This window comes from Dryas octopetala, chromosome 2 (assembly GCF_963921425.1).
Source record: "Dryas octopetala chromosome 2, drDryOcto1.1, whole genome shotgun sequence".
Taxonomy (NCBI): domain Eukaryota; kingdom Viridiplantae; phylum Streptophyta; class Magnoliopsida; order Rosales; family Rosaceae; genus Dryas; species Dryas octopetala.
Genome location: NC_141367.1, coordinates 26,073,741 through 26,097,121, shown reverse-complemented (window position 1 = coordinate 26,097,121; position 23,381 = coordinate 26,073,741). Strand labels below are relative to the sequence as shown.

General features: G+C 38.6%; 5 protein-coding genes and 1 long non-coding RNA gene across 6 annotated transcripts; 3 read left to right on the top strand and 3 right to left on the bottom strand.

Annotated features, from left to right (window-relative positions):
• Positions 1–1,037: 1,037 nt before the first annotated feature.
• LOC147294796 (trihelix transcription factor GT-1-like) lies at positions 1,038–5,558 on the bottom strand. The gene is made up of 5 exons (XM_086234093.1): positions 4,687–5,558; positions 2,836–2,874; positions 2,253–2,384; positions 1,848–2,072; positions 1,038–1,546 (listed from the first exon to the last, which is right to left on the bottom strand). Exons 1-5 carry the CDS (start codon positions 5,243–5,245, stop codon positions 1,344–1,346), a joined length of 1,158 nt encoding a protein of 385 aa, XP_086090219.1. The 5' UTR covers positions 5,246–5,558; the 3' UTR covers positions 1,038–1,343.
• Positions 5,559–5,796: 238 nt separating this feature from the next.
• Positions 5,797–7,630, top strand: LOC147294795 (Restriction endonuclease, type II-like superfamily protein). The gene is made up of 2 exons (XM_086232630.1): positions 5,797–6,020; positions 6,510–7,630. The coding sequence occupies exons 1-2, from the start codon at positions 5,873–5,875 to the stop codon at positions 7,508–7,510; spliced, it is 1,149 nt and encodes a 382-aa protein (XP_086088756.1). The 5' UTR covers positions 5,797–5,872; the 3' UTR covers positions 7,511–7,630.
• Positions 7,631–8,286: 656 nt separating this feature from the next.
• Positions 8,287–8,475, top strand: LOC147294794 (uncharacterized). The gene has a single exon (XM_086234433.1). It carries the CDS (start codon positions 8,287–8,289, stop codon positions 8,473–8,475), a length of 189 nt encoding a protein of 62 aa, XP_086090559.1.
• A 1,775-nt stretch (positions 8,476–10,250) lies between these two features.
• LOC147294793 (Ribonuclease inhibitor) lies at positions 10,251–14,388 on the bottom strand. Its single transcript, XM_086234045.1, has 2 exons — positions 12,559–14,388; positions 10,251–11,644 (listed from the first exon to the last, which is right to left on the bottom strand). Exons 1-2 carry the CDS (start codon positions 13,486–13,488, stop codon positions 11,093–11,095), a joined length of 1,482 nt encoding a protein of 493 aa, XP_086090171.1. The 5' UTR covers positions 13,489–14,388; the 3' UTR covers positions 10,251–11,092.
• Positions 14,389–16,312: 1,924 nt separating this feature from the next.
• LOC147294792 (uncharacterized) lies at positions 16,313–18,042 on the top strand. The gene is made up of 2 exons (XR_015120934.1): positions 16,313–16,378; positions 17,812–18,042. It is a non-coding gene; the product is annotated as an uncharacterized LOC147294792 (long non-coding RNA).
• A 523-nt stretch (positions 18,043–18,565) lies between these two features.
• On the bottom strand, positions 18,566–22,710 carry LOC147294791 (SRP72 RNA-binding domain-containing protein). The gene is made up of 6 exons (XM_086232080.1): positions 22,453–22,710; positions 22,204–22,340; positions 20,893–21,245; positions 20,316–20,412; positions 19,939–20,220; positions 18,566–19,812 (listed from the first exon to the last, which is right to left on the bottom strand). The coding sequence occupies exons 1-6, from the start codon at positions 22,592–22,594 to the stop codon at positions 18,811–18,813; spliced, it is 2,013 nt and encodes a 670-aa protein (XP_086088206.1). The 5' UTR covers positions 22,595–22,710; the 3' UTR covers positions 18,566–18,810.
• Positions 22,711–23,381: the final 671 nt, after the last annotated feature.

The window sequence follows — 23,381 nt, the reverse complement described above, 5'->3', positions numbered from 1 at the left end:
GGTGTAAGTTTGAAACAAACATCTGACGTCTGTGTTTGGAACTTTTAGACAAATGTGAGACACACAAGGAGTGAGAGTGCAAACAAACAGACGTAAAAGACAACGAGGAGACAAAACATCCATGCAAGGACGAAAGTCAGGGACTGAGAGGCAGAGAGAGAGAGAGTATTGGGAGGCAAAGATGAGAGAGAGAGAGAGAGAGCTAGGAATATCATGTGAACGAAACTTGTGAAGTGAAGGGGTGCTACTAGCCTACTACACCCAGTACACTTGAAGAGTGTAAAGTGCATGTAGAGACTGGACGGAGTGGTTTGTGTTGAGAGAAATCTTACATTGAAGATGTGAGCGCTTTACTAGTGGCTTATAAGAGTTTGAGCTACTCCTCCCATTGTCAATTGGTTTTGGGATAAATGCCTACATTTTTTCATAGTATCAGAGCAGGTTATCTACGTGATGCGCCTAATGGCCACACGTACTCCCATGTCACACAATATATATTATTCACGTGTTAGGCTTAAATAATGCCACACGTGTGGAGGTGTGGTGAGAGAAATCTCACATTGAAGATGTGAGCACCTTGCTAGTGACTTATAAGATGTGGTGAGAGAAATCTCACATTGAAGATGTTAGCACCTTGCTAGTGACTTATAAGAATTTGGGCTACTCCTCCCATTGCCAATTGATTTTGGAATAGATACATTCCTTCAATTTGGTCATGTATGCCTTCCCTCAAAGGATGTCCTTAAATATCAGTGAGTGTAAGCCAGCCTAATCAACTTCTGCACCAGGGCCCCAGCAGCGTAAACAAAATTGAATTCAAATCTCTTCTATTTTCTGGTTCTTTTAAATTTTCCTTTCCAGAATAAATAGAATGAACCACGATTATACATATTGGGGAAAGTTAGAAATTGTTTGGATGCAATCGGCAGTCACATGGTCTAGTGGAAATAACAGCTTCAGCCTTGTTAAAAGTAAGGACCTTCGCCACCCACACCCAGAAGAATAAATACAAGACAAAGCAAAGTGAGTAATAGATGTATAGAAACGTAATATTTCATCACTTGGGTCAAATCACAGATACACAAAAATGTAATTAACAGGAAAAATGTTTAATTTGTCAAAAATGAAAGATAGAAGAAGCGAAATTTCTTTGTAGCTCAAAAATACATATATACAAACATCAATGTCCAGGCCACGATGTGCAAGAATAGAATCTGTGCCAAGTAAATTGTCCTTGTTCTACCATAATACAAAATGCAGCATATTGATTATGCGATATGGATCCAAAAGAAAATAAAACAGCACTTTAATTATGAATGAACATACATAAAGGCACATGGTTCTCAACTCACACCACGATATATTGCACCAGGTCGAAGATCATCCATATTTTCAATAATTCTGTACCTATCAAACTCCCTCAGACATGTCCAACCGCGGCGGGTCAAAAAATCACGATAATCATCTTCAGTGTAGAATATCTTCTCCTCAGTATGTACTGGTATGTGGTCTGACTCATCATACAGGCACACTTTGACAGCCACCCCTGAAATTTGGACTGGATCAGCATCAACTTCTCATTATGAAGGGGGGAAATGTTTGGATATACATCTGTCTAAGGCACCTTTAAAGGTCATAATTGTGTGGGCTTCATTCCTAAATACTGCTGGAATCATTATGTCTATAGCAATTGCCACAGAACATGATAATTTTAATGAAAATTTAGTTGAATTTATACTATTATGATCTCTGTGAATAACAGGTGCTGCTTTTCAACCACTTTTTCATTTAGCTGATGCTTAAATGCCTAATATTTAAAATCATTATGGTCAATACAAAACCTATACCTTCATCAAGATGAAGGGTGTAATTCCCCAGAGGCATGTCCCTGTCAAGACTTCGGACTATCTGATCTTCATCCTCCAACCAGAAGGCACGTTTTGTTCTCAACCTAAAAGCAGATTTAATTGCCTCCTTAATGGCATCTGCGGTGCCGTCAATACCAATCCTTCTAGTATAATCACCCCAATTGACTAATATGACTCTCCCACCATATGATTGACTCTCCCCACCTGCCAGAGAGGGGAAAAGAATTTGAAATAAATACACTGCTTACAATTGGCTCATAATTGAATAAGCTAAATGAAGACTGAAGAGCTACTCATCCATAGAAATCATTTGAAGCATAGGCACATATAACAAGACGCCTTTTGAGCAAATTTCTCAACTGAACTTCAATCTAATTTACTTACCATTTCCAGGGGTTTCTCTCCAATTCCAAGGTGGAACTTCATTTGCTGCAACCGCATCAGCTGCAGTGATTGCAAGAGGATGACCATCATGATCCAAACGTCTCTCGAGATTGAGTGTTGGCCTGCCACTAGCTGCACACCAACTTACTTATGAAGGGAGGGAGAACATTTCTCTTTGAGAAAAATTGATTTAAAGAAACATGAAACAAAGAAGCAGAATAAAGGAGAAGTAATACGCAGCCAGAGTTTATATTCTCCTATTTTGCACCTTCTTCCTTGCACATGAAGAACTCAGCATTGACCAATAAAAAAAGGGGGGGAGGGTTGGGGGGAAACCTTAATTATTAGTTCATTGAATCATGGATTTCATATATTATGCTAATAATATCCTATCATGGGCCTTCAGTTCAAGGATTTGAAATGCATGCATCTGCATAACCTTAATGAATTGTTTATTTCCCAAAAGCTGATAAGTAGTCATAATTACTGACAGTAGTCATGAGGATAAGTCAAGCTAATAATTGGGTGATGAAATAGCATAAATATCAACTAGAATACTGAAACTCAAATTACGTTAATATACCTTCAACAGGTGCAAAAGAAATGTTTGCATCTTCAATACCTAGATGAACAGAAAATCAGTCAAATGAGAATTCCAAAAAGCAAAAGGCTAAAGAACATGAAGTGACCCAAGTGAAGGAAAGAAAGGAATGAGCTGGAATATCAAAGTATGTTCAAAAGAATCGTGTACAAGAATCCCCATGCAACATTTGATGACTTTGGGAACATCATAACAGCAGAACTCAAATGCTAAATATCCTCATTGTCAACCAAAGTTAAACGCAACAAAATTATTCCTTCAACTCCAAGACACATGTAGTTATTTGATAAAATCTGAAGAACGCACTACAAAAAACATAACATCTGAAGTTGATATCAGAGGACATAGTAACAGGAAACTGTGTTTTATAAAGCCTATAAATGTGTCAGGAAAGACTACCAGAGTAAAATGTGAGGGGAAAAAAATACAACTAAGTCACAGAAGAGTATTTACAAATGAGAACATTCTGTGTGTGGAAGACTTGTTTTGCACAAAGCATCATTTTCAATACATTACTAAATACACTTAGAACCAGGTAGTCAGTAATTTGCATACTAGAACCAGGTAGTCAGTAATTTGCATACTACACAACTCTTCATGTACGATGAACACTCTTTAATTCCCAGCATAAGACATATCCGTGATCAACAATTATAAGAAAATCAAAAGGAGGAATTCAATGTACTACCACAATAAACTAGTACCTTATATATCTTTTATCTTATAAAGAAATTGAAAACGTGGTACATTCCAAGCCAGAACACTTGACAATCCAGAAATTCTTGCTTCTTCTCTCATATTTCAATTCATTTAAGTTAAGCAATAGATGAATTGAAAGTTCGGAGGCTAGTTTAAGTGCAAGATTGTTGGGAAAAAATTACTATTGTGTGAATTTCCATTCTTGCATAAGTCTACAATTGAGAAGAAATTGATTTTTCACTAGGGTACTTTAATCTGCTACTTCCCCTCTACTGGTTCATTAGATGTTCAGTCTTGTATTCAAAACTGGCAAATACATCCTGACGGCACGGTGAGCAGCATGACCCTATTCCCAGCAGTCCAGATCTCAAAGCAAGTGGTGTACAACATACTCAAAGTAAACTTAAAGCAGCAGTTCATAATCTACATAGCATCAGATTACTTACCAAGATTTTCATTTCTTATCTTTACCTTTAGCCATTAATCCCAGATGTCATGCAGATTTATCATATATGTATCTAAATGCCATTATTGCAAAAAGCATTCAAATAGCAGTTTGAAGGCGAAAAATTACTATGTATAATCATAACACGGTCACGTGGTGTAACTAATCCACGGTTTATAATATGAACGGACGATGGGTTTATACTTGTAGGGTAAGTATTAATAACATCCACTCATATTATACCACCACGTGACCGTGCTACGGTTATATAGAATAATTACTCTTTGAAGAGCACGCGCTTTTAATTTATTAAGGTAAATAGGAATAGAAGTTTCCTCAGTCCCCAGGAATCAGTCATTACAAACCTTTTACACCCTACACTGCCAATAATAACCATTTCCAGATACAGTAACATTTATAAATTCAAAACATTAAAAGAAACCCTCTAAAATTAGCTTCTAATGCATTAATATTGTACAAAATGGAGAAACATGAACATAAAAAGTAGGAAACCACCATACATTCTAACATAAGCCAAAACCGAACCCATATCCGGAAACAGAAATTTAAGAACTTTCTTCACAATATTGGATTTTTCAGGTCAAATTTTACAAACCTACTTCCCATTCTTACACACATACCTAGCCAGCATCCCAAAAATCTAGAAAAACAAAAAGTAAAGGCAATACCTTTATCCGAGAATTGCATAAAAGAATCAACCTTTGGGGGTGTGGGACATTTGTACTGCGCATTCTTGCTTCTTTCCTTCAAAATCTCCTCAATCTCCTTGTAATATGACATCTTAGCCGACCCACTTCCCCTATCGTGGTGCTTAGCCTTCTTGAACTCCTTAAGCAAATTCCTCCACTTGTCGGTGCACATAGTTGGCGATCGCTCGAACCCTTTTTCTTTCATCTTAGCCGAAATCTGCTCCCACAAGTGCTTGTTCGACTTGGAAGTGTTGAACAAACCGTCCATTTCACGGCGCAGAGCTATCAGACTCCGAGTCTCGTCCTGGACCCAAGTCTCGGCTCGCTTCTTCGGGGCCTTAACTTCGTGGTCCTCGCCGCTACTGTCCCCCAAAACCATCTGGTGCTGCTGCTGCTGCTGCTGTTGCTGTGATTGATGGCTGGGATGATGGGTTTGTTGAGAGGGGAGTTCGTCATTGGAGACCACCTCAATCATCATGTCTCGGCTGCCTTCCTCTTTATAAAACTCGATTGCGCGAGGCTTTTCGGACAAGTACATGGTGATGGGTCACTGGGCGTTGGAATTTAACAAGTGGGTTTTTGAAAAAAAATGGGTGTTTGAATCTGTTGGGCGCGAGGGAGCGAGAGAGGAAGAGTACGAGTTTTGATTAGATGGAGTTGAAGAAAGTGAGGGTCTTTATGAGTAGCAGAGCCAGCCCCATTATAGGGGTTGTGCTTGATTGGGCGTGTGGTTTTTTAGGATTTTTGTTTCACTTTTTGCAGACGTAAGTTCGGGTTTTAGCTCAGAGAGAGAGAGAGAGAGAGAGAGAGAGAGAGAGCGTGAAGTAAAAGCTTCGTGCGCGATTGGCGAAAAAGAGGTATGAGTTTACTGGACCTGTCTCTCTCGTTGTCCCACTGGTTAATGAAGCTTAAGGTTCAGTCCACACAAAAAACTGAAGCTTAAGGATAGCTACTTACTTATAAAGTTATAATTTCGTTCATGGCCCAAAAAAAAACGGTGCGTTTTAGTTACGTAAGACGACGGCGTTTTGCACTGGAGGTAATGGTATAAATGACGTTGCGTCTTAGAAAAGAGAATGCCAACATAATCCATTTGCTACCCGCGCTCATTTTGCGGTAGCAAAACCCTAGCGATGGTTGCCAGCAATTTGTGATAATATTGACGATGAAGCTCGTTCAAGCCGCTTCCTCTCAGTCCAGAGCTTCTCTTTGCTTTCTCAATGGAGGAGGAGTACCTTCTCGTACTCTCAAACCACCCTCTTCTTCCTTGGCAACTTCCAAAGTCGTTGCCTTTAATGGAAGACCTCTCTCAGGTATAAAATCAAACACATTTAGTCTCATTTTTTACACTTATTACCGAGCCATGGACTGATAATCATGTGGGCTTTTGTCACTGAAATTCAATTGGGTAAACTTAAGATTGAGGCAGAAAGTAGTGAGTTTGGGTTTGTTTTCCTCATTAATATTTACTTGTATTTAGGTTGAGCTGAATCTCTGCTTTTTCTTGTTTTTTTCTTGCTTTTGAGTAGTTTGTACGAAAAGGATTGAATACTTCCTTATTTGGTAGAAGGATCAATACTTGTCCTGAAGGAGGAAGAATACAATATGCTTCACTTTTGAGTTTTTGATTAAGGAAAAGATTGCTGCCTGTAGTATATATTGTTATATGTGGCCTAAAGCTATTTGCACTGTTTCTGATGAATTTGTGGATTAATTTTGTGAACCAATACATCAATGTTTTCATATTTAAGGTTGACAAAATATCCATTTGAGGAAATTACTTCAACTAAACTTTCAAGCAGTGTGTGGTTTTTGCAGGACCCATCATCGAAACAAAGTAGCTACTGGTGGCATTGCCATATCAGCAATGAGTAATGCCTACTGCACCAGATTTTGCAGCTTTCACCATAAAGCAGTAGACTTGCTATCTTCGAGAAAAATATGTGGAAACCAAATTTTGAGGCCCTTTTCCACATGCGCCTCACCAATGATCTCTCCGACTCTCCCTCTTGTCATGCGTCCCCCATCATCACTAGTTTCAGCCACCCGGCTTTCACCATCTGACGCTCCCCAACGTTCAGATGAGTGGTTTGCCTTGCGTAGGGACAAACTGACCACAAGTACTTTCAGCACTGCCTTGGGCTTTTGGAAAGGAAACCGTCGGCCTGAGCTCTGGCATGAGAAGGTATATGAATCAGAGAAACAAATCGTGGAAGCTTCTAAACGTGCCATGGAATGGGGCATGCTCAATGAAGAAGTGGCCATAGGCAAGTACAAAAGCATCACAGGTCATGAAGTGAGTTCATATGGATTTGCAACCCACACAGAGGAGCGATTTGATTGGATTGGTGCCTCCCCTGATGGTCTTCTTGATTGCTTTCAAGCTGGTGGTGGGATCCTGGAAGTGAAATGTCCATATAACAAGGGCAAGCCTGAGAAGGGTCTGCCCTGGTCAACTATGCCTTTCTATTACATGCCTCAGGTGCAGGGTCAGATGGAGATAATGGACAGAGAGTGGGTTGATCTGTATTGCTGGACACCAAATGGAAGCACAATATTCCGTGTGTGTAGAGACCGTCATTACTGGGACTTGATGCATGGGATTTTAAGGGAATTTTGGTGGGAAAATGTGGTTCCTGCTAGGGAGGCTCTGTTGCTGGGAAGGGAAGAAGAGGCCAAGCAATATATTCCAACTTCTACACACAGACAAACAGGGCTTGCCATTGTTAAGAGCTTGAAGTTAGCCAGTGAGGCAAAGTTGTTGTGTAGGGAGATTGCGGGTCATGTTGAATTTTACCAGTGACGGTGGCCCTCATTTTGTTTCCCTCCCTTTGAATTGTAATCCATCCGTTCCAAATGTATTTGTCAATTGTATTAGATCTCATCGTATATCTATATAGTTCGAATACATTGATTCATTATATACTTTTGATCTGCAATTTTCATTTGAGTCAATCAATTCATAAGGTCCTGCAACTTGGTTAGACAAAAGCTAAACCAGTAAACCCTTATAGGGTCCTGTTTTGCAGTCTGGTTGTTCATGGTATCACTGATGCTTGAACCCATTACCTGTGGGACAAAGAAACTAATGCAAAGGAGGCAACGTGCACCTCTTTTTTGGGTCATAAGAATAACAGCCTCTCCCCAAAAATGGGCATTGATTGTATGACATGGATGATTATAAATTTACAGGGAAATAGATTTACAGGGAATGAATGGAGATAGATTTTAGGCTTGACTTAACTGCTGGTTTCCTGCTGCGAGATTCAGTCAAAAAGGGTTGAAGGATGGACACAGCTTGTTTACCAAAAAAACCAACTTCAAACCAAATCTATTACTTCAGTCAAATGAAGGACATGACCAAATTAAGCAAAAGACCGTTAGACAAATTTCTAAACTTGTTCATCCGAAATAACTAACTTTTCCCAAGCTTTTTTCCTTCCAGTCAAATTATAGTAAAACAACAATGAGAGAGAGTTAAAATAAGCAAATTTCTGTTGCAACACATTGCCAAAGGTTTGCATCTAAAGCAAGTTATAATCTAAGAAGTGCACAAGAGGGGAAGGAAAGATAGAGGATATGGATTCTGGTGGGCTGTCCTGGGCTGATCAATGGGATACACACGATGACCCACTGCCATTAGGATCATCAGAGAAGGAAAAGAAGAAGGGCAAGGATGGGTCAAGGAGCAAAATCGGGTCAATGTTGAGCTTCAAATGGGTGAAAGAGCTCCGCAAGAATAAGTCTCAGAAAGAATCTGCTACTTAGCGGCAATATTATGTCGTTAACCACCTTCATCCCAATTGTCTTCATATAATGTCAAAGTTTATAACAATGTCACCTCAATAATGGTTTAATAATAAAGTGTGCACCCTTTCCTACACTTCTGTTTTAGTGCTTTTCTCCTTGGGAATGCCATTTGCAGAATTAGTACGAAATCTAAAAGAGCATTCAATGATAAATGATGCGTAATAACTCAAGAAGGCTATATGATAGATGGAAAGAGCAATTTTTTAGTTGATTAAAAAGACAGTAGGAGTAATGATGTGGAATTAGTACAGAACAAAAAGATTAATGATTTAATGCTCTATTAATTGTCTCCCTCTTATTATCACCATTAATTTTAGAATTGGTTGATTTCTCTCTCGTTTTGTTTGCTGTGAATAAAGGACGTGCCATGTAAACGTCCCAACTCCTAACAGTCATCAAATAACACGTGTTAACAACATGTCTGTCGCCAACAACAACAAGCGACATGCGGTGCATTCTCCAACATTCCCAGCAACCCAAACGGCACGTCGTTATTCATTTTTCTGACAACCTGCTTTTTTTTTTTTTTTTTCTGCTGCCACTGTCAGCAGAATCTGATAAAAGGGTTAGCGCACGCAAGACATGTGTAGACGTATAATCGTTGTCTTAGATCATTTGATGTGTGTTGGGTTGGGAATTGGGACCATGTCTCTCAGAATATTTTTACGTACTCAAGAGAAGGGCATCCAAAACGTGAAATATGGGTTTAGGATGACTTACAAGTTACAAACTTTCAACCCCCTCCTTCCTTACCTCCACAGCCAAAAACACATTTTAGGGATGGGCTTATACACGCTCAGGCGACTGCATAGGACTAAGTAATTAAAGGGGACAAAAGTCTCTTGTGCAATGTTTCATCATATCACATGCAAGTCATGTGATATGAGAGATAGATAATAAATTGTATATGCTGATCTCATGACAATTTTTCTCCCAACAATTTGCATTTTCACTTTTAAGGTCTAAGGGCCTTTGAATAATTGAAGGGTCTGCTTTACAAGTTATAGATTTTTCCTTCTGTGGTGTCTAATGTATTTGACCCAAGAATATTGTAGTTGAGGGACAAAACTTGTCTGGTATATGAAGTTATAGGCTTAAAACAGTTTAACGTGAAAGTCATCAAGGTAAGTTGAAGTCGAAATATATATGCTTATTTGACTCTTTCTTTGATACACTTGCAGTGTGATTTTATTCATAGCTTTTGCTAACATCAAACGCATTTGTAGAATGAATACGAGGGCTGAGATATCTAGTTGGTACAAACACCATATATTTAAAAATTGAAAAACAAAATTGCAAAACACACTTGAAACTACCTAGATCTTCAGCACATATCTGGCCAAGCTTTGCAGAACGAAGCCACCAAGTCAAAATCATTTTCTATCAATGCCACAATCATCATATCAACGAGGCAAAGGGTTTGTGGCCTGAATGATAAATCATAAATATGTGATTGCATGTTTAGCAAACGAGAGGGCCACCAATAGTATTCACGCCAATGAGAAGATAACTAAAAGTCTAAAACATCTGGAAAAATAGCATGACAAGATACGTTCATACATCCAGGAAGATGGAATAAGATAATACATTGCAATAGCTTTGCCCAATAACAGCCTTATGTCTCAATAGATGATGCTCAAGAAATTTTTGCAGTATCTTTGTCCATTGACATACAAGCATAATTCATTGTCAAAGTAAATTTTACAACATTCACTTGGAAGGAAGCATGTAGCTTGTGCTCAATACACACAAAAGATAAACTCTAATTACACAAGCAATAGCCCCGGCAATTCTTTGCTCAAAAGAGCATACAGTTTAACAGCCCTAAAGCATAACTGCAGCACTAGCAATTCTTTGCTCAAAATGCATACAGTTCAATAGCCAGAAGCCATAACAAAAATCCCCCTCAAAAGCAAGAACAAAATACAATGAACGGTTTTCGTGGTATTAAACATCAACAGCTACAACCAAGAATAAGCAAGAGTGAAGCTCAGAAACGAAATTAAAGATGAGACTAGCGCATTTATAAGGGTCGGGTAGAAGAGGCGAGCTCCTGCATGGGGATACATCCCAAATAGTGTGTCACAGATGAGACTAGATGAGACTGCTACAAGCATAACTACAACACAGCTTGAAGAATGATCAACATGAGGAATGAGTGCTTCCTTCAATGGGCCAGCATAGACAATGGCCGATGAATAATACTAAAAATAAATCACCTTCCACTTTTTCTCTTTACAAAAAGTAACTCCTACTGCTAAAGTGTTGGTAGCCTGCATTACATTTCAATCTGCTTCCAACAAACTTCACAACCCAATATTCACAAGCAAATCAACACACCTTATAGAACTTTTATTTGTGCCAGAGCCAACTAAAGGAATCGCCAGGAAACAAAATTCCATTACCTGAACAGTGGATGCAGAACTTTGTTTCTAATAACAATCCATCATTCCTAAAATATACATCTCTTCCATGACCCAAGCGGTAATGAGATAAAGAAACCATAATCTTAAAGTACCACTTGCAATTTCTCATCCACAACATGAAACCAGCAGATTTACACAACCAACAACATCTAGCCATGGCGACAAAAGCTATAATACTGTTCATGGAGAACAGCAGACTTGGATGGACCAAACTTTCTATCTTGCCCTTGAGACTTAAGTAGCTGCTTCCAACAATCTGAGCAAAGCAATTCCAGACAAAATGTTTCCTCATATTCACTGTCATTAATGCACCGACCACACTGAACACACCTACCTATGCAAAGTGTGCATGCCCTGCATACCTGAGTTGGATGTTCTTTCCCTTGACAGGCCTCAGTAGGGCAATCATAAACAAGCCTCAGGTTCTGGCATCTAGGACACATTTCGATATCAATGTCACTATCATCATCACAAGACAGATAAAAGTTCCCTCTGTGATAAAAGTGTGGCTTGCGAGCATTCTTCTGTATCTGGTTATCAGTGCCCAACAAGAATTTTAACTCTTCAAAATGCTTCTGTGTCACACCATAGAGCCCACCAATTCGTAAATGCTTCACACCTTGTGCTCCCATTGACTTGAAAACCTTTAAACTATTCAATATGCCCTCAATACTGAGTCTAGTACATCCTGGAACGCTCAACTGCATAAATGAAGGAAACGTTAGCTTATATATTTATCAAGCAAAGCAAAAAATTATATAGAATTGGGAACAAAAAAAATCCAGTCTGACATAGAATGATACAAACAGTGAACAGAGCATAAAAAAGTGGTTCTACATTTAGGCATCAAAATTGTCTGGACTGGATACTGGAGTTTTGGAGCTCAAGGAGCAAGACAGGAAAAAAAAAAAAAGGAGCAAAAAAACAAGCCAGAACTGCTATCAGAGCATTACAGTAGCATGCTACCTGATTTGTGTCATTTGATAACTGCTAAACCGAACAGGGAAGGGGAAAAGGTAAGCTCAACTATTGATTGATTCAATTTAGTTTATTTCATGGTTACAATCATATTTGGGTTAAGATACAACACAATGAACAAGAAATGAGTGGGTGTATATTCCTATGTAAGTATACATGCATGTAGATGTACAATGTAGCGAATCTGTTTGTAACTGTATCTATCAGTTGGTCCAAAAAAAAAAACTTGCAAGCAACTTGTGGGAGCAATTACTCTAAAAATAAGTACTATGTATAGCAAAAACTAAAATTCCAACTTTATTAACACAAGGTGCAGAGAAGAACCAACTATAGGGGCAGTGAAAGCCACAATAAAAAAATAACAAAAAAATAAAACATCTCAGCAACTAAGCTATGTAAGGCAAGTAAATTTTTTCACTAGAGTTAACTTCGAGTACAAGACCATGAAGTTTAAGGTAAAACATTAACAACAATAATGAGTTCTTATAAAGAATGGTAGTCCGGAGATATAAGGACAGTGATAAAAAATCACCACAATGGTGGTTCAACAAATCAAAGATAGAAGAGCATAAAGTAAAAAAGAACAATTCAAGAGCCAGTCTGTAAGCCAACAATGATAAAATAAGTCCTTACTCACCTTGGTTAGCCTAGAATTACTTTCAAGCACACGCTTCACACCATCGTCAGTGATCCTTGGGCACTCCACTAGGCTCAAGCATTGCAGATTTCCTTGAGCCCTATCAGTTAATTGCAAAAGAACATCGTCGGTAATCTTCTCATTCAACGGTTGATCTATGTGAATACTTCTCCACAGAAGGGGGTCACCACGAACAGTAGAATGCAGAGATCTGCAAACACTTTCTACGACAAGGAGATCCCGCACACCCAGATAATTAAGGGCAAACATCAAAGCACCATGAGGAGCTCCTCCATCTCCATCAGAGCAAATCCCAATGCCATGTTGAAACTCTACCTTTTGGTGATTGGAACAACTTTCATTGCCCAAATCCAAAATGTCGGTAACTGCACAAGCTGATCCAAAACCATTGTGACAGGAAACATCACCAAATCCTTTCTCTTTTGAGGACCCACCAAATCCACTTGGTGGGTTAGACTTATGATCCACCCCAATATTCCCAGGGAATGTCTGGAACCTCATAGCATTATTCCAAATAAAATTCAATCCTGCAAAAAGTTCATAATTCCCATTACTCGTCCCCACCTCATCCATTCCGTAACCACCATAGTCCACTTCCAAATCTTCAAGCCAGCCCGTGATAGCTGTAAAAGTGGTACTTATATCCATGCCAAAAGGGTCCGAAGGCAAAAGATCAAGAATGTCATTCGAAACAGGCTCCTGTGAGCATCCCCTATCACATCTATCTCTTCCATAATCAAAGCAATCCTCCACATCCCTGTTCGAATGCCAGGGCCTTCCGAAGCCATCCCCATTCTTCTCTGGCATACCTTCGACAAGGTAGCCATTGGCAATCCTCATTGGTGACACCAAATTGTCCTCGGACAGATGTGCCGGAAAGATTGGTCGGTGGGAAAAATTCAAGGCCATTGAATATGCACCCCAACCCAACTTTCTCTACAAAAACCAATACACAACCCCCAGATCTCTTGAACCCCTTTCTCTCTCTTTTTTTCTTTTTTCTTTTTTATCAAAGACTCTGTGGGAAAAGGAAAGGGAAAGTATGAAACAAGGGGAAGATCTAACAAGAAAACCCTCAATTTCTGATGGCAAACTAAAACGACGCCCAAAAATTTCACAGAGTATCTTGCAAAGAACCTAAAGCAGCTAAAATTGAAACCAAGAAAACGACGCCGTGAACAATTTATCTACACGAAAAGAATCAAAGAATTTACTTTTTTTGAAATTTTTTTCTCAGACTAACCTAGGGTTTGAAGGAAAAACAACAAAACTAAAATATTGAATATAAGACAGATCAAAGGAAGAATATTTTGATAGAATGAAATAGGAAGCTGATAATACAAGTGATAACCAAATAAAAGTGAATCGAAACAGTCACCACAACCCTAATTTGCTCATACGAACGCAATCGACAGCGAAGCCTCTTGGAATCGAACCCTCGCAGAAGAAGAAAAAAAAAAAAATAGAAGTTTTGTTCGATTCGATGGAAAACTTAAGGAAGGGTTTAAAGTTTCTTTGTTCCTTTCTGTGGTGGGAATCGATCCGAATAGAGGTCGAACGCCTGTCGATCGAGTTCAGAGAGAGACCGAGAAGGAGGAAGGGAGAGAAAATTGAACAATAGTATAGAAATAATAAAAGCCCAAGAAAAAATATTGAGAAAAGAGAGATAAAGTGAAGGGTAACGGTGAAATGTCCAATTTAGGAGAGAGGGGTCTGGAGAAAAGGACACGTGTCGGTAGTTGGGAAGGATTACTTCTTCTTCGCATGAAGATGTGGCGGGAGAAGGTACCCTTGTTTCGCTCTGATTCTAAAAGCCCTAAAGCCTCCCCGCCCTCATCTCTCGCTCTTTCAGTCTCACCCTTAATTGCTCACTTTTTAATATACTAATGCAATGTTTTTCTTTTTAAACTTTTTTGTTCAGTTCTTTGGTAGGATTTGGATTTTAATTCGTGGTGCTTTTGTGGCCGTCTGATCTTGATCATCTTGACCCTGTGGAGGGTAAAATGGTAAATGTGTCATGTGGGCTTACGGTTTGGTGGGTGAGTGAGATGGAACCTGAAGGTAGAGGGGAAGATAGATAGGTTGTGTTGTGCTTGGGAGGGGAGGGAGGGGAGGGAGTGCGTCGGTGGAATCCTGGTTGGGCTTTCGTGTCCAAGGGGTCAGGGTGGACCCACTCCGACTCTTTTCAGCAGCCATTCTTTACCCTCCTTTTTTTTTTATATTGTTGTTCTCTTCTTATTATACCAGTTTGATTGTTGATTTATTTATCTATTCATTGATGTTTATATAATTATATGTGGAATGGAGTAAGCACCAAACAACCGTTGTATCTAATCTGACCAAATACAAAAAACTACACTGAATGAAAATGAATAGAATTAAAATGAAAAGCTTGGAGTAAATGTAGAAAACATTCAAATTTTTTATGATGAGGGTGACCACCAATAAAACTAGTTCTACCACATTATTGATTACATCTTGTAAAAATTGTATATATACTAAACGGTGAGAAGAGGCTGTACTGTTTATAGACTGTTCACTGAAAAGTCCGTTTTGCTCCTCTATTTTTTTATTTCAGTTGTTTTTCATTGTAATTTGTGGGATAAGTTGGGCCCGTTTTGGTCATTCATATTTTTTGCCATTGCCTTTTTGTTTTTTTTAAGGTTGTGCCATCTCTTTGGTTTTGCCTCACATGAATTTTTTTTTTTGATCTGTTTGCCATTGTGAAATTATGGGATTGGGTGTGCACTTTTTGGTCATTCACCCTGATTATTGTTAGAAAGCCCAAAACCCAGAAAATGCTGAAACACTTTCATCTCACGCGCCTCTCTCTCTATCTCTGTTCTCTCCGTTTTCTCTCCTTCCGCCCCCTTTATTCGGCCGTATCTCCACCGTCCGGCGACGTATGCTAGCGATATGGGTCCCGATTTATTCCTCTTCTCTTCCTCTTCATTTCTATGGTATTTGATTAACCCAGAAATTATGCAAAAACTCGAAAAGACACCCAAACCCGATCGAGTCCTCCGGCGGCGATCCGTCAATTCCGGCTGAGTTGGCATGTCGGACCGGGTGGGTTTTGTTCCTCCCATCGTTCTGAGGATGATGGTGTCTTCAAATTGCTCAACCAACCACGGTGCACAGAGTTTCGAGGCGGAGAAGTCCGGTGGCCTTCCGCCGCCGGATGGTGATGATTTTGGTCGGGTTTTGCTCCTCTCTTCCAGGCCTTTCTACTGGTGTGCTTGATCTAAGTCAATTGGGTCCCGAAATGAAAGCTCCAATTCGAACCCTAGCTCCGCCGCTGCCACCGTCACCTGCGACGGCTCCGGTGACTTCACGCCTCAGGTTTTGTGTGAGTTTTACTCCTCTTTGTCTACTCTGTCTGATTGTTGGATCGAATTGTTCAATTAGTTGTGAAATTTGTATTTCTAGGTTTTGTACCCACTGCCACCACGATTCCCGCCGCGTGTGGCGGCGCCGGTGACTTGATTTCTGTGTTTTAATTTCAGGTTCCTATACTTTCTTGGATTTGAAGATTGGTTTCTTTTTTGGAGTAAGGTATGTTTTTTTCGCTGGTTTTAGCTTTGGTATGTTTCTGTTCAACTTTTAACTCTCAAGGTTTTGGTTGATTTCTATAAAAAAAAACATTTGAATCATGCCTTAGTGAGTATCATCAAATTCACAAAATTTTGGGGTACTATAATGACTGAGTTTTGCTTATTCCCTTTTTCACTGCAGATATATGACACTAATGCAGATTTCCTTTACCAGGCTTCGTTCTATTCTGAAGAAGACTCATTTGGTAAGCAATTTCATACGTTATTATTCGAATTGTTTTTGTTTTTAGTACAAATGGTTTTTCAGTCTTTTAAAATAGGCAGTTTGATTTGGTTAGATACAAGTTAGGAATTGTAATTAGATTGGTTGAGATTAGTGGTATATATAGTTTTATTTTCGTTTATTTGACAGCTGGTTTTGAAGTGCTTAATTAATATTTTTTTTTTTTTGTTGCATTAAGATCTCTCAAAGATATCAACAAAAGTGAAAGGATAATATATATTATTGCAACAATGCATGTATACTTAGCTGCCTAGCTAGCTGATCTATTTTATATAGTTGCATTGGTTGAGAAAAACTGTTGGTAATGAACAAGTATGCATTAAGGACATAATCAAATGCGTAGTTTGACTGCTAACCTCTGTTTTCTAATCGTCTCTTAAACTCAAACTGAACTTTAGTTTATATCTAATAATGATTGAGCGATGTCAATAATTAGTTTATGTTTTATACGAGGTCTTTGATTAACTGTCAGAACAATTGTTGTTTGGTGTGTTTACCAAAAAAAGTTTGTTTGGAAGAAAATATTACCACAGTAGAGAGAGAGAGAGTTTTGGCTCTAAAAACATTTATGTTGAATCAATGAATTGGAATTCTTCCGTGCAAGTTCAAAACATAACAACTCCTTACTTATTAAAAAAAAAAAAAAAAGGGTATGATATAAATGGGATGATGCCATTTTATGATGTGGTTGTTTTGTATGTGCCATTTTTTTTTTGGGTGAATATTTTGTATCTGCCATTTCATTTCATGATTACATGGCTAAGATTGAAGAGATATTGTGCCAGTGCCATGCTTTGGGTGTATGTGTGTACGTGTTATTTTCAATTTTAATTTATTTTCTCTAAAAAAAATTATCTGAGAATGAAAACATTATTTTTAATCAGAAACAGAGAGGTTGTTTTAGTTAATTAGTATTGTAGTACCTTAATTTTATGCTTTGGGTTAGGAATTGATTGGGGTCCTGAATCCGGATGATGGGTTGTGATTGACATATATTCACTCAATTTGTAGCACTATTGAAACAATTTATCTTCCATATGTCTTGATAGGTGAAAAAATGAGATAAAATATTGTGATAACTAAGGCAAAACTCAAATAACATACTATTATTTGAGTGGTTATTATTTTGCTTGGTTTTGGTTTATGAGTCAGTGCATTTGGTGCAAAAAATATTGGCTTCTGGTGTTTTAGAGAACTGGGTTTTTGGCTGAGTTAGGCTCGAATCACTGTGAGTTGGCTCTGATTGCATAGTTGGAATAGTAGGGTCTATTGTCATCCTATGTTTATATTATTGCTTTATGTTATTACTTTTCAGTTTTGCAAAATTTAGTTTGCATGAATGTGCATCTGTCCAAGTTTTATGTTATAATAGCAACGTGTGTTGAAGAATTGCAGAAGTTGAAGAAAGGGTCCAGAGAGACAAGCTTCAAATGGTTGAAGAAGCTGCATAAGTTGAACAGTTCAAACCCACCATGACATTCCCTATTGTTCAATCACTGAAAGACAAGAAAAAGAAGGGGTGCCCCTGAAAGAATAGGCTTAAGTGGATAGAACTCTTATAAATGTTTCACTTAATATGAACTCTTAAATGTTTTACTTCTCTGTTATAAGCTTTGGCAAGTTTTCAGTTTTAGTGCTTAAATGTTTTGATAATAATATGAAAAATATAATTGTATCCACTTTCATAACATTTTTATCTTTTGGATACAAAACACTCTATGTATCCACTTAAATTTTATAAGCCCTAACCATATTTTATAAGCTTTCCACACCCGCAGCACCGCACGGGCACGATTACTAGTATAAGCTAAAGCTACACCCAAGAATGCTTCCCATAGATTACTCTGCAAGAAACTCGAGGAAATCCATAGAGACAAGGCATCTAACATTTATGGCAATAAATAAATCTCTTATGAGTCCCTTCTATGTTCCACCCCTGGCCAGGAAGGCACGTAGTGCATGCTCATTGGCATACTGCAACTTTTGAGGGGGGGGTGGAGGGGGAGGCATAAATAGATAGTAAGGCATATTTACAAAACATGAAGAGAGAGAACCAAAGCAAATGTGAAGCGAACTTCAACCCTTCAATGCTTTTTCTCAACCCCAGAAAAAATCGGATTTGGCATATCCCACAACCAATTACACCAAATTGGAACTGGAATAATCGCGTGATATATCAATATCACAGCTGAATTTCACAAGACATAATAACAGTCAAGATCTGAACAAGATCACTATGACATTGTTCGGTTTTGATTGTCTTCAATTAATAGTAAGCAGAAAAAGACCGAAGATTAACTACAAAATCTCGGCTTAGTCTCTAGGGCACCAAAATTAAATCATTTAAAATCCTGCAACATTTCAAAAAATTTCAACCAGAATGGATCCTCTAGTTTATTTCCTAGACTTTTTTCTAGACTTAGACGAAGAAGGCTTGGATGGCTCTGCAACTGCACTCTGTGAGGCTCCTTTCGAGGTAGTTGCTTGGTTTGAATTTGAAACTGAATTGCTGGAAGTGGAACCAGCTTCATGTTTTTCTCTAGCTACGGAACCCTGAGAGCCTCTTACCTGCTGAGCAGCTCTCTTATCCTTTCTCTTAGGCCTGTAACTTGACCTTTCTCTCTTGGGGAGCCACCTTTCTGGATCTGGTGGTGGCCCTGGGTTTGCAGGGTCAAACCCTTTAGGATACCTCGGCTTTCTCTTCCTCTTTTTCTTTGCCTTTGCCTTACTCTTCCCCTCCTCATATGTCTCAGTGACCCTAACAAGAGAGATGCCCTCATCGTGCTTGGCTCCAGAAGTCTTCTCCAGACTATCCACATCAACCCCCTTCAAACCTGGTAATGGTTTCAGCTTCTTTTCATAAGCTTCTGCCTTCTTAACATCCACACGAGCAACTGTAGTTACAAGCCCAACCAATGCTTCCACACTTCCATGGCTTTTCACAATCTCCTCATAAAGACGTGCAGCTTCCTCTTCTCGGCCATGCCTGAGCTTGAAGGAAGCAGCTTCTTGCATTAAAACATTAAGCTTGTTGTCCTCGGTCATGGCATTTGACCACCAGTTGATTGCAGCATCAAGCACAGTGGCTGCACCATCAATGTCCCCGGCACGCTCTTTAAGAGACACAAGAGTAGCAACAGTAGCAGGCATGTGCTGAATATCAGGTATCTTAGCGAGGGACTCAGCTGCAATATGAGGGTGGCCAGCAGCAGCAGCAACCTGTGCCCTCGCTAAGAGAACAACCTTGGACTTTTCAGGGAACTTCTCAGAAAACTGCCCTAAAATTTCTTCAGCTTTTCCAGCCTTGTTTTCTCTTACAAAAACTGCAGCCTGAAGTAGTACAGGCATCACACTATCGGGAAACATGTCTGGCAGTGCAGCAACAAGTTCTCGGCCCTATAAATATTCAACAATATATAGAGATCAGCAAGGGTAGCTGGAGCATCCACAATGGCTTTTGTGATATATTCACAGCAAAGCACTTGAAAGGAAAGGTATATTATAAGGAGAAAACAAAAAGACCTGATCCATTTTATTAGCATGGAGTAGTAAAAGGACCCGATTCACATATATTGATTCTCTTTGTTTTGGTGAAAGCTTCAAGTCCAGTCCAGGAGCAAGGTGGAAGTTTTGCTTGTCTTTTTCTTTTAGTCGATCAAGTTTCCTAAGGCCATCAGAAACATCTTTTGGGCCTCTCAAAGCAATGAGGTTGTTGACTGCCACCGCAAGTGATAGTTCATCTGCCAGATCTCGTTTTATAATGTCTGTGTAAGCTTCAATGGCCTCTGGTTTGTGCCCAAGGAGCTGTTGAAAGAAGCTAATTTGCATTACTGGCTATTGGATTGCCAACTTTGCAAAAACTGGAAAAGAGAAAATTTTACTCAACATTACAATATTACCTGCTGAACATAAGCCAATTGGACAGCTATCGGAGCCAATTCAATTTCTATGTCTTCATCAGGTAAGTTATCCTCCATCAGCGTTTCCTGGCCAATTCTAAGAAAACCAAGGACATTACTCCCATCAGTTCATTCTCACTTCAAAAAGGGTATTAATTGCTAAATATGTGAGATGCTGGCATTAATGATAACACTAAAGGGGGAGGGTCAAACTAACATATAAAAAAATTAATAAGGAAATAATTAATAGTTTATGAGAAGAGCTTATAAAGAGGTTAATGGGGAAAAAACCAGATCCATGCAGTGAACTTAAGCAGTCATGATGCTTGCTTGTGTTGAGTTAATAAATTTGCATGCCTTAATGTTGTCTAATAAAGTCATACTGAAAAATACCCTTTATAAAAAAAAAATCAATCCAACCAAAATTTACAAAGTTGTGGTGGAAACTGAAGACTGACAAATAATAGTAATAAACACAATATAAAGCCTTTACTTCCTAAAAATATCACATTACTCAGTAAATAGGATATGGCTTAATTGGTGTCATCAATTTCCATAAACAAAAGTAGCATATTACCTTCTGGCTGACAGCAGGAGCTGTTCAGCATCTGTGTACTTATTCCTTTCAATCAAAGAACATGCAGTGTTGTATGCTAGCTCAAAGCTGCTAGTTGCTCTAACCCTAAGTACTTCCAGCATACCTTGTACTTCAGAAGCCCTTCCAGCCGCAACCAAACCAGCCACAGAATTTATCTCTAAGGAGTCAATCTTGGAGTTTCGAAGCTTCTGATATATATCCATACAAGCATCCATCTTTCCTAAGCGAAATAAAATCTGGGCTTCTAATAACATGGTTGCAGAATTTCTCTCTTGGCTTTTCAAGGACTCTAGAGCTTCATCTAACTTATTTTGTCTATATAAGCAGTATGCCTGTTTAGGAATATAAAAAGTAGAAAAGAACATCAAAAATACATTCATGTGTCTTGTAAGTATTATACAAATTGAAACATACAACCAGGACCATTGGAAAAATTTGATGATGGAAATCCCTCAAATAAAATTATGGACGACTACATGGACCCTTCTCTCTCTGTGGGCATGGAAGGAGGGGGAAGTACAAGGGCCATCAAATTTCAAGTTATTATTAAGGACCATAACTATAATTTAAGTGGGATGCATCACCTCACATTATTCAAATAAAAATAATCACTTCTTGAGTAAGAGAGGAGACATGTAACTAATGTGTAAAACGAAGAACAAAATATAATGCCAAATATTGTAATTGGTCTTTCAAGTTTGAATAAATTCCCTATGTAAAAATAATTGCATATGCATCACAAGAAAGCACACATGTGTGAAACAAAACGCTCATACTTCATCTCTCTTCCGAAATATTCAATCCCCCAACTGTCCAGCAATGCAATAACACAGCATCTGCAACTATCTGAATAGAACTTTTATGTTTATTCAACTCAACTGAACAAAGCTACACCACCCACATCTTGTAATTGTAAATTTCATACTGTTACTATATTTTATTTCCTAAACATTTTGGAAGTACGTTGATTACCTGTAGTCATTATGTAATAAATCAGAATTCTAACTTTCTAAGACATTCTCTTCTGTGAAATGTGAACCAGACCTCATTTAAACATATCGGACACATTCACACAACTGACCTCCGTAAATTTATAATTTAGAAACCATAATTACGGGTCTGTATAATATCAGTGGAAATGACAGTGTAATTATACTAATTATATAAAATAATGGCTGAACCAAGCCAAAAACAAATAGGTTACACAATGCAGCAACAGTAAATCAATACTAAACCAAAATTTACTCATGCACAAATGTATAGTGCTAAGGAATGACCCAAGTTACCAACCTTGAAAAAACTGAAATCCACATGAGGACTCTTGGAAGATCGAATCGCTGAGAGAGCTTCATCAATTTTATCGGCCTTGACCAACGCTACGACCTTGCATCGAAACGCGTCGTCATCGCCACGTGCAATTGAGAGAACTGCAATACGCTTCGAAAATCACAATTATGTAGTGTAATGAGGAAAGAAAATGCAAATTTGGAGAATAAAAGAGATCAAATATTGAAGTAGGGCAGAAGACGAGGATTGAACCTTGATCTGCAACTTTGACGGCTTGTTCGAATTCGGATCGCTGGATGTGTCTATTAAGAGAAGAGAAAAGATCTTCGATTGGAGGTGGAGGCTGCGACGGCGACTGTGAGGGTTTCGGCTTGTCTTTTGGCTTCGGAGCCATGGATTTTCTCCGTTGCCAAATGGAAGAGAGAGAAAGGCGTGCGGATGTAGAGAGGTTTCGGCTGAGTTTTGGTATCGACTATCATCACCACTCGGCTGCTGCTTGCAGTTGAGGATCTCAGCGGGTCGGGTATGGACCAAATAAACCCTGAATGAAGTAGGGGTATAGTAGCTATAGTTGTTTGGGCCTTTAGGCCCACTGTGGGGAGACTGTCTGCAAACAACACAGGCTCATAGCCCATATAAGAGAATTCCTTGTAAATGGAAAAAAATATAAATAAAATAAAGGGATCTTCCCAACTGACCATATGAGCTGACCATATGAGGTGCTAATTGATATGTTAATCTCGATTGCAGTATTAATGGAGATGACATGTACAGATCAACTGACCCCTTATATAGTAAATTGAGAAGAACCCAACAGCATTACTCATACTTTATTTGAGCGGCTACTTAAGAGGGAGGGTAATGGATTACTACCCAAAGTGGCTTTAAATTGCTCAAATTTTAGATAATTTTTCAAAATTTTCCATATTTTCAACCTTACCTCTTCAATCAATTTAGACAAGATATCTCATCCATAATGAAAATTTTATCCATAATGGATCTTAGGTTCAAATTCTAGCAATTAGCATAATTATTTTTATTTTTTGTGCTGATTTTTACATTTCAATCGTCAAAAAACATGAAAATAAGGAAGGTGTGTAGCTATACAAAATAAGAGTGTGAAAATCACTAATACACTATCCTTTATTTTTGTTTGTTATAAATCTTCTTGCATGCATACC

Bases quoted from the DNA above. Each gene is read 5' to 3' on its own strand.
- LOC147294796 (XM_086234093.1), bottom strand. From the start codon at position 5,245: ATGTACTTGTCCGAAAAGCCTCGCGCAATCGAGTTTTATAAAGAGGAA. The intron at 2,385-2,835 runs GTATATTAACGT...GTTGGTGTGCAG, and splicing joins TTCTTTTGCACCTGTTGAAG to CTAGTGGCAGGCCAACACTC. The intron at 1,547-1,847 runs GTATAGGTTTTG...TCCAAATTTCAG, and splicing joins CACCCTTCATCTTGATGAAG to GGGTGGCTGTCAAAGTGTGC.
- LOC147294795 (XM_086232630.1), top strand. From the start codon at position 5,873: ATGAAGCTCGTTCAAGCCGCTTCCTCTCAGTCCAGAGCTTCTCTTTGC. The intron at 6,021-6,509 runs GTATAAAATCAA...ACTTTCAAGCAG, and splicing joins TAATGGAAGACCTCTCTCAG to TGTGTGGTTTTTGCAGGACC.
- LOC147294794 (XM_086234433.1), top strand. From the start codon at position 8,287: ATGGATTCTGGTGGGCTGTCCTGGGCTGATCAATGGGATACACACGAT.
- LOC147294793 (XM_086234045.1), bottom strand. From the start codon at position 13,488: ATGGCCTTGAATTTTTCCCACCGACCAATCTTTCCGGCACATCTGTCC. The intron at 11,645-12,558 runs GTGAGTAAGGAC...TCATTTATGCAG, and splicing joins GTAATTCTAGGCTAACCAAG to TTGAGCGTTCCAGGATGTAC.
- LOC147294791 (XM_086232080.1), bottom strand. From the start codon at position 22,594: ATGGCTCCGAAGCCAAAAGACAAGCCGAAACCCTCACAGTCGCCGTCG. The intron at 22,341-22,452 runs GTTCAATCCTCG...AGCGTATTGCAG, and splicing joins CGTCAAAGTTGCAGATCAAG to TTCTCTCAATTGCACGTGGC. The intron at 20,413-20,892 runs GTAATATGCTAC...TGGTTTTCTTAG, and splicing joins CTCCTGCTGTCAGCCAGAAG to AATTGGCCAGGAAACGCTGA.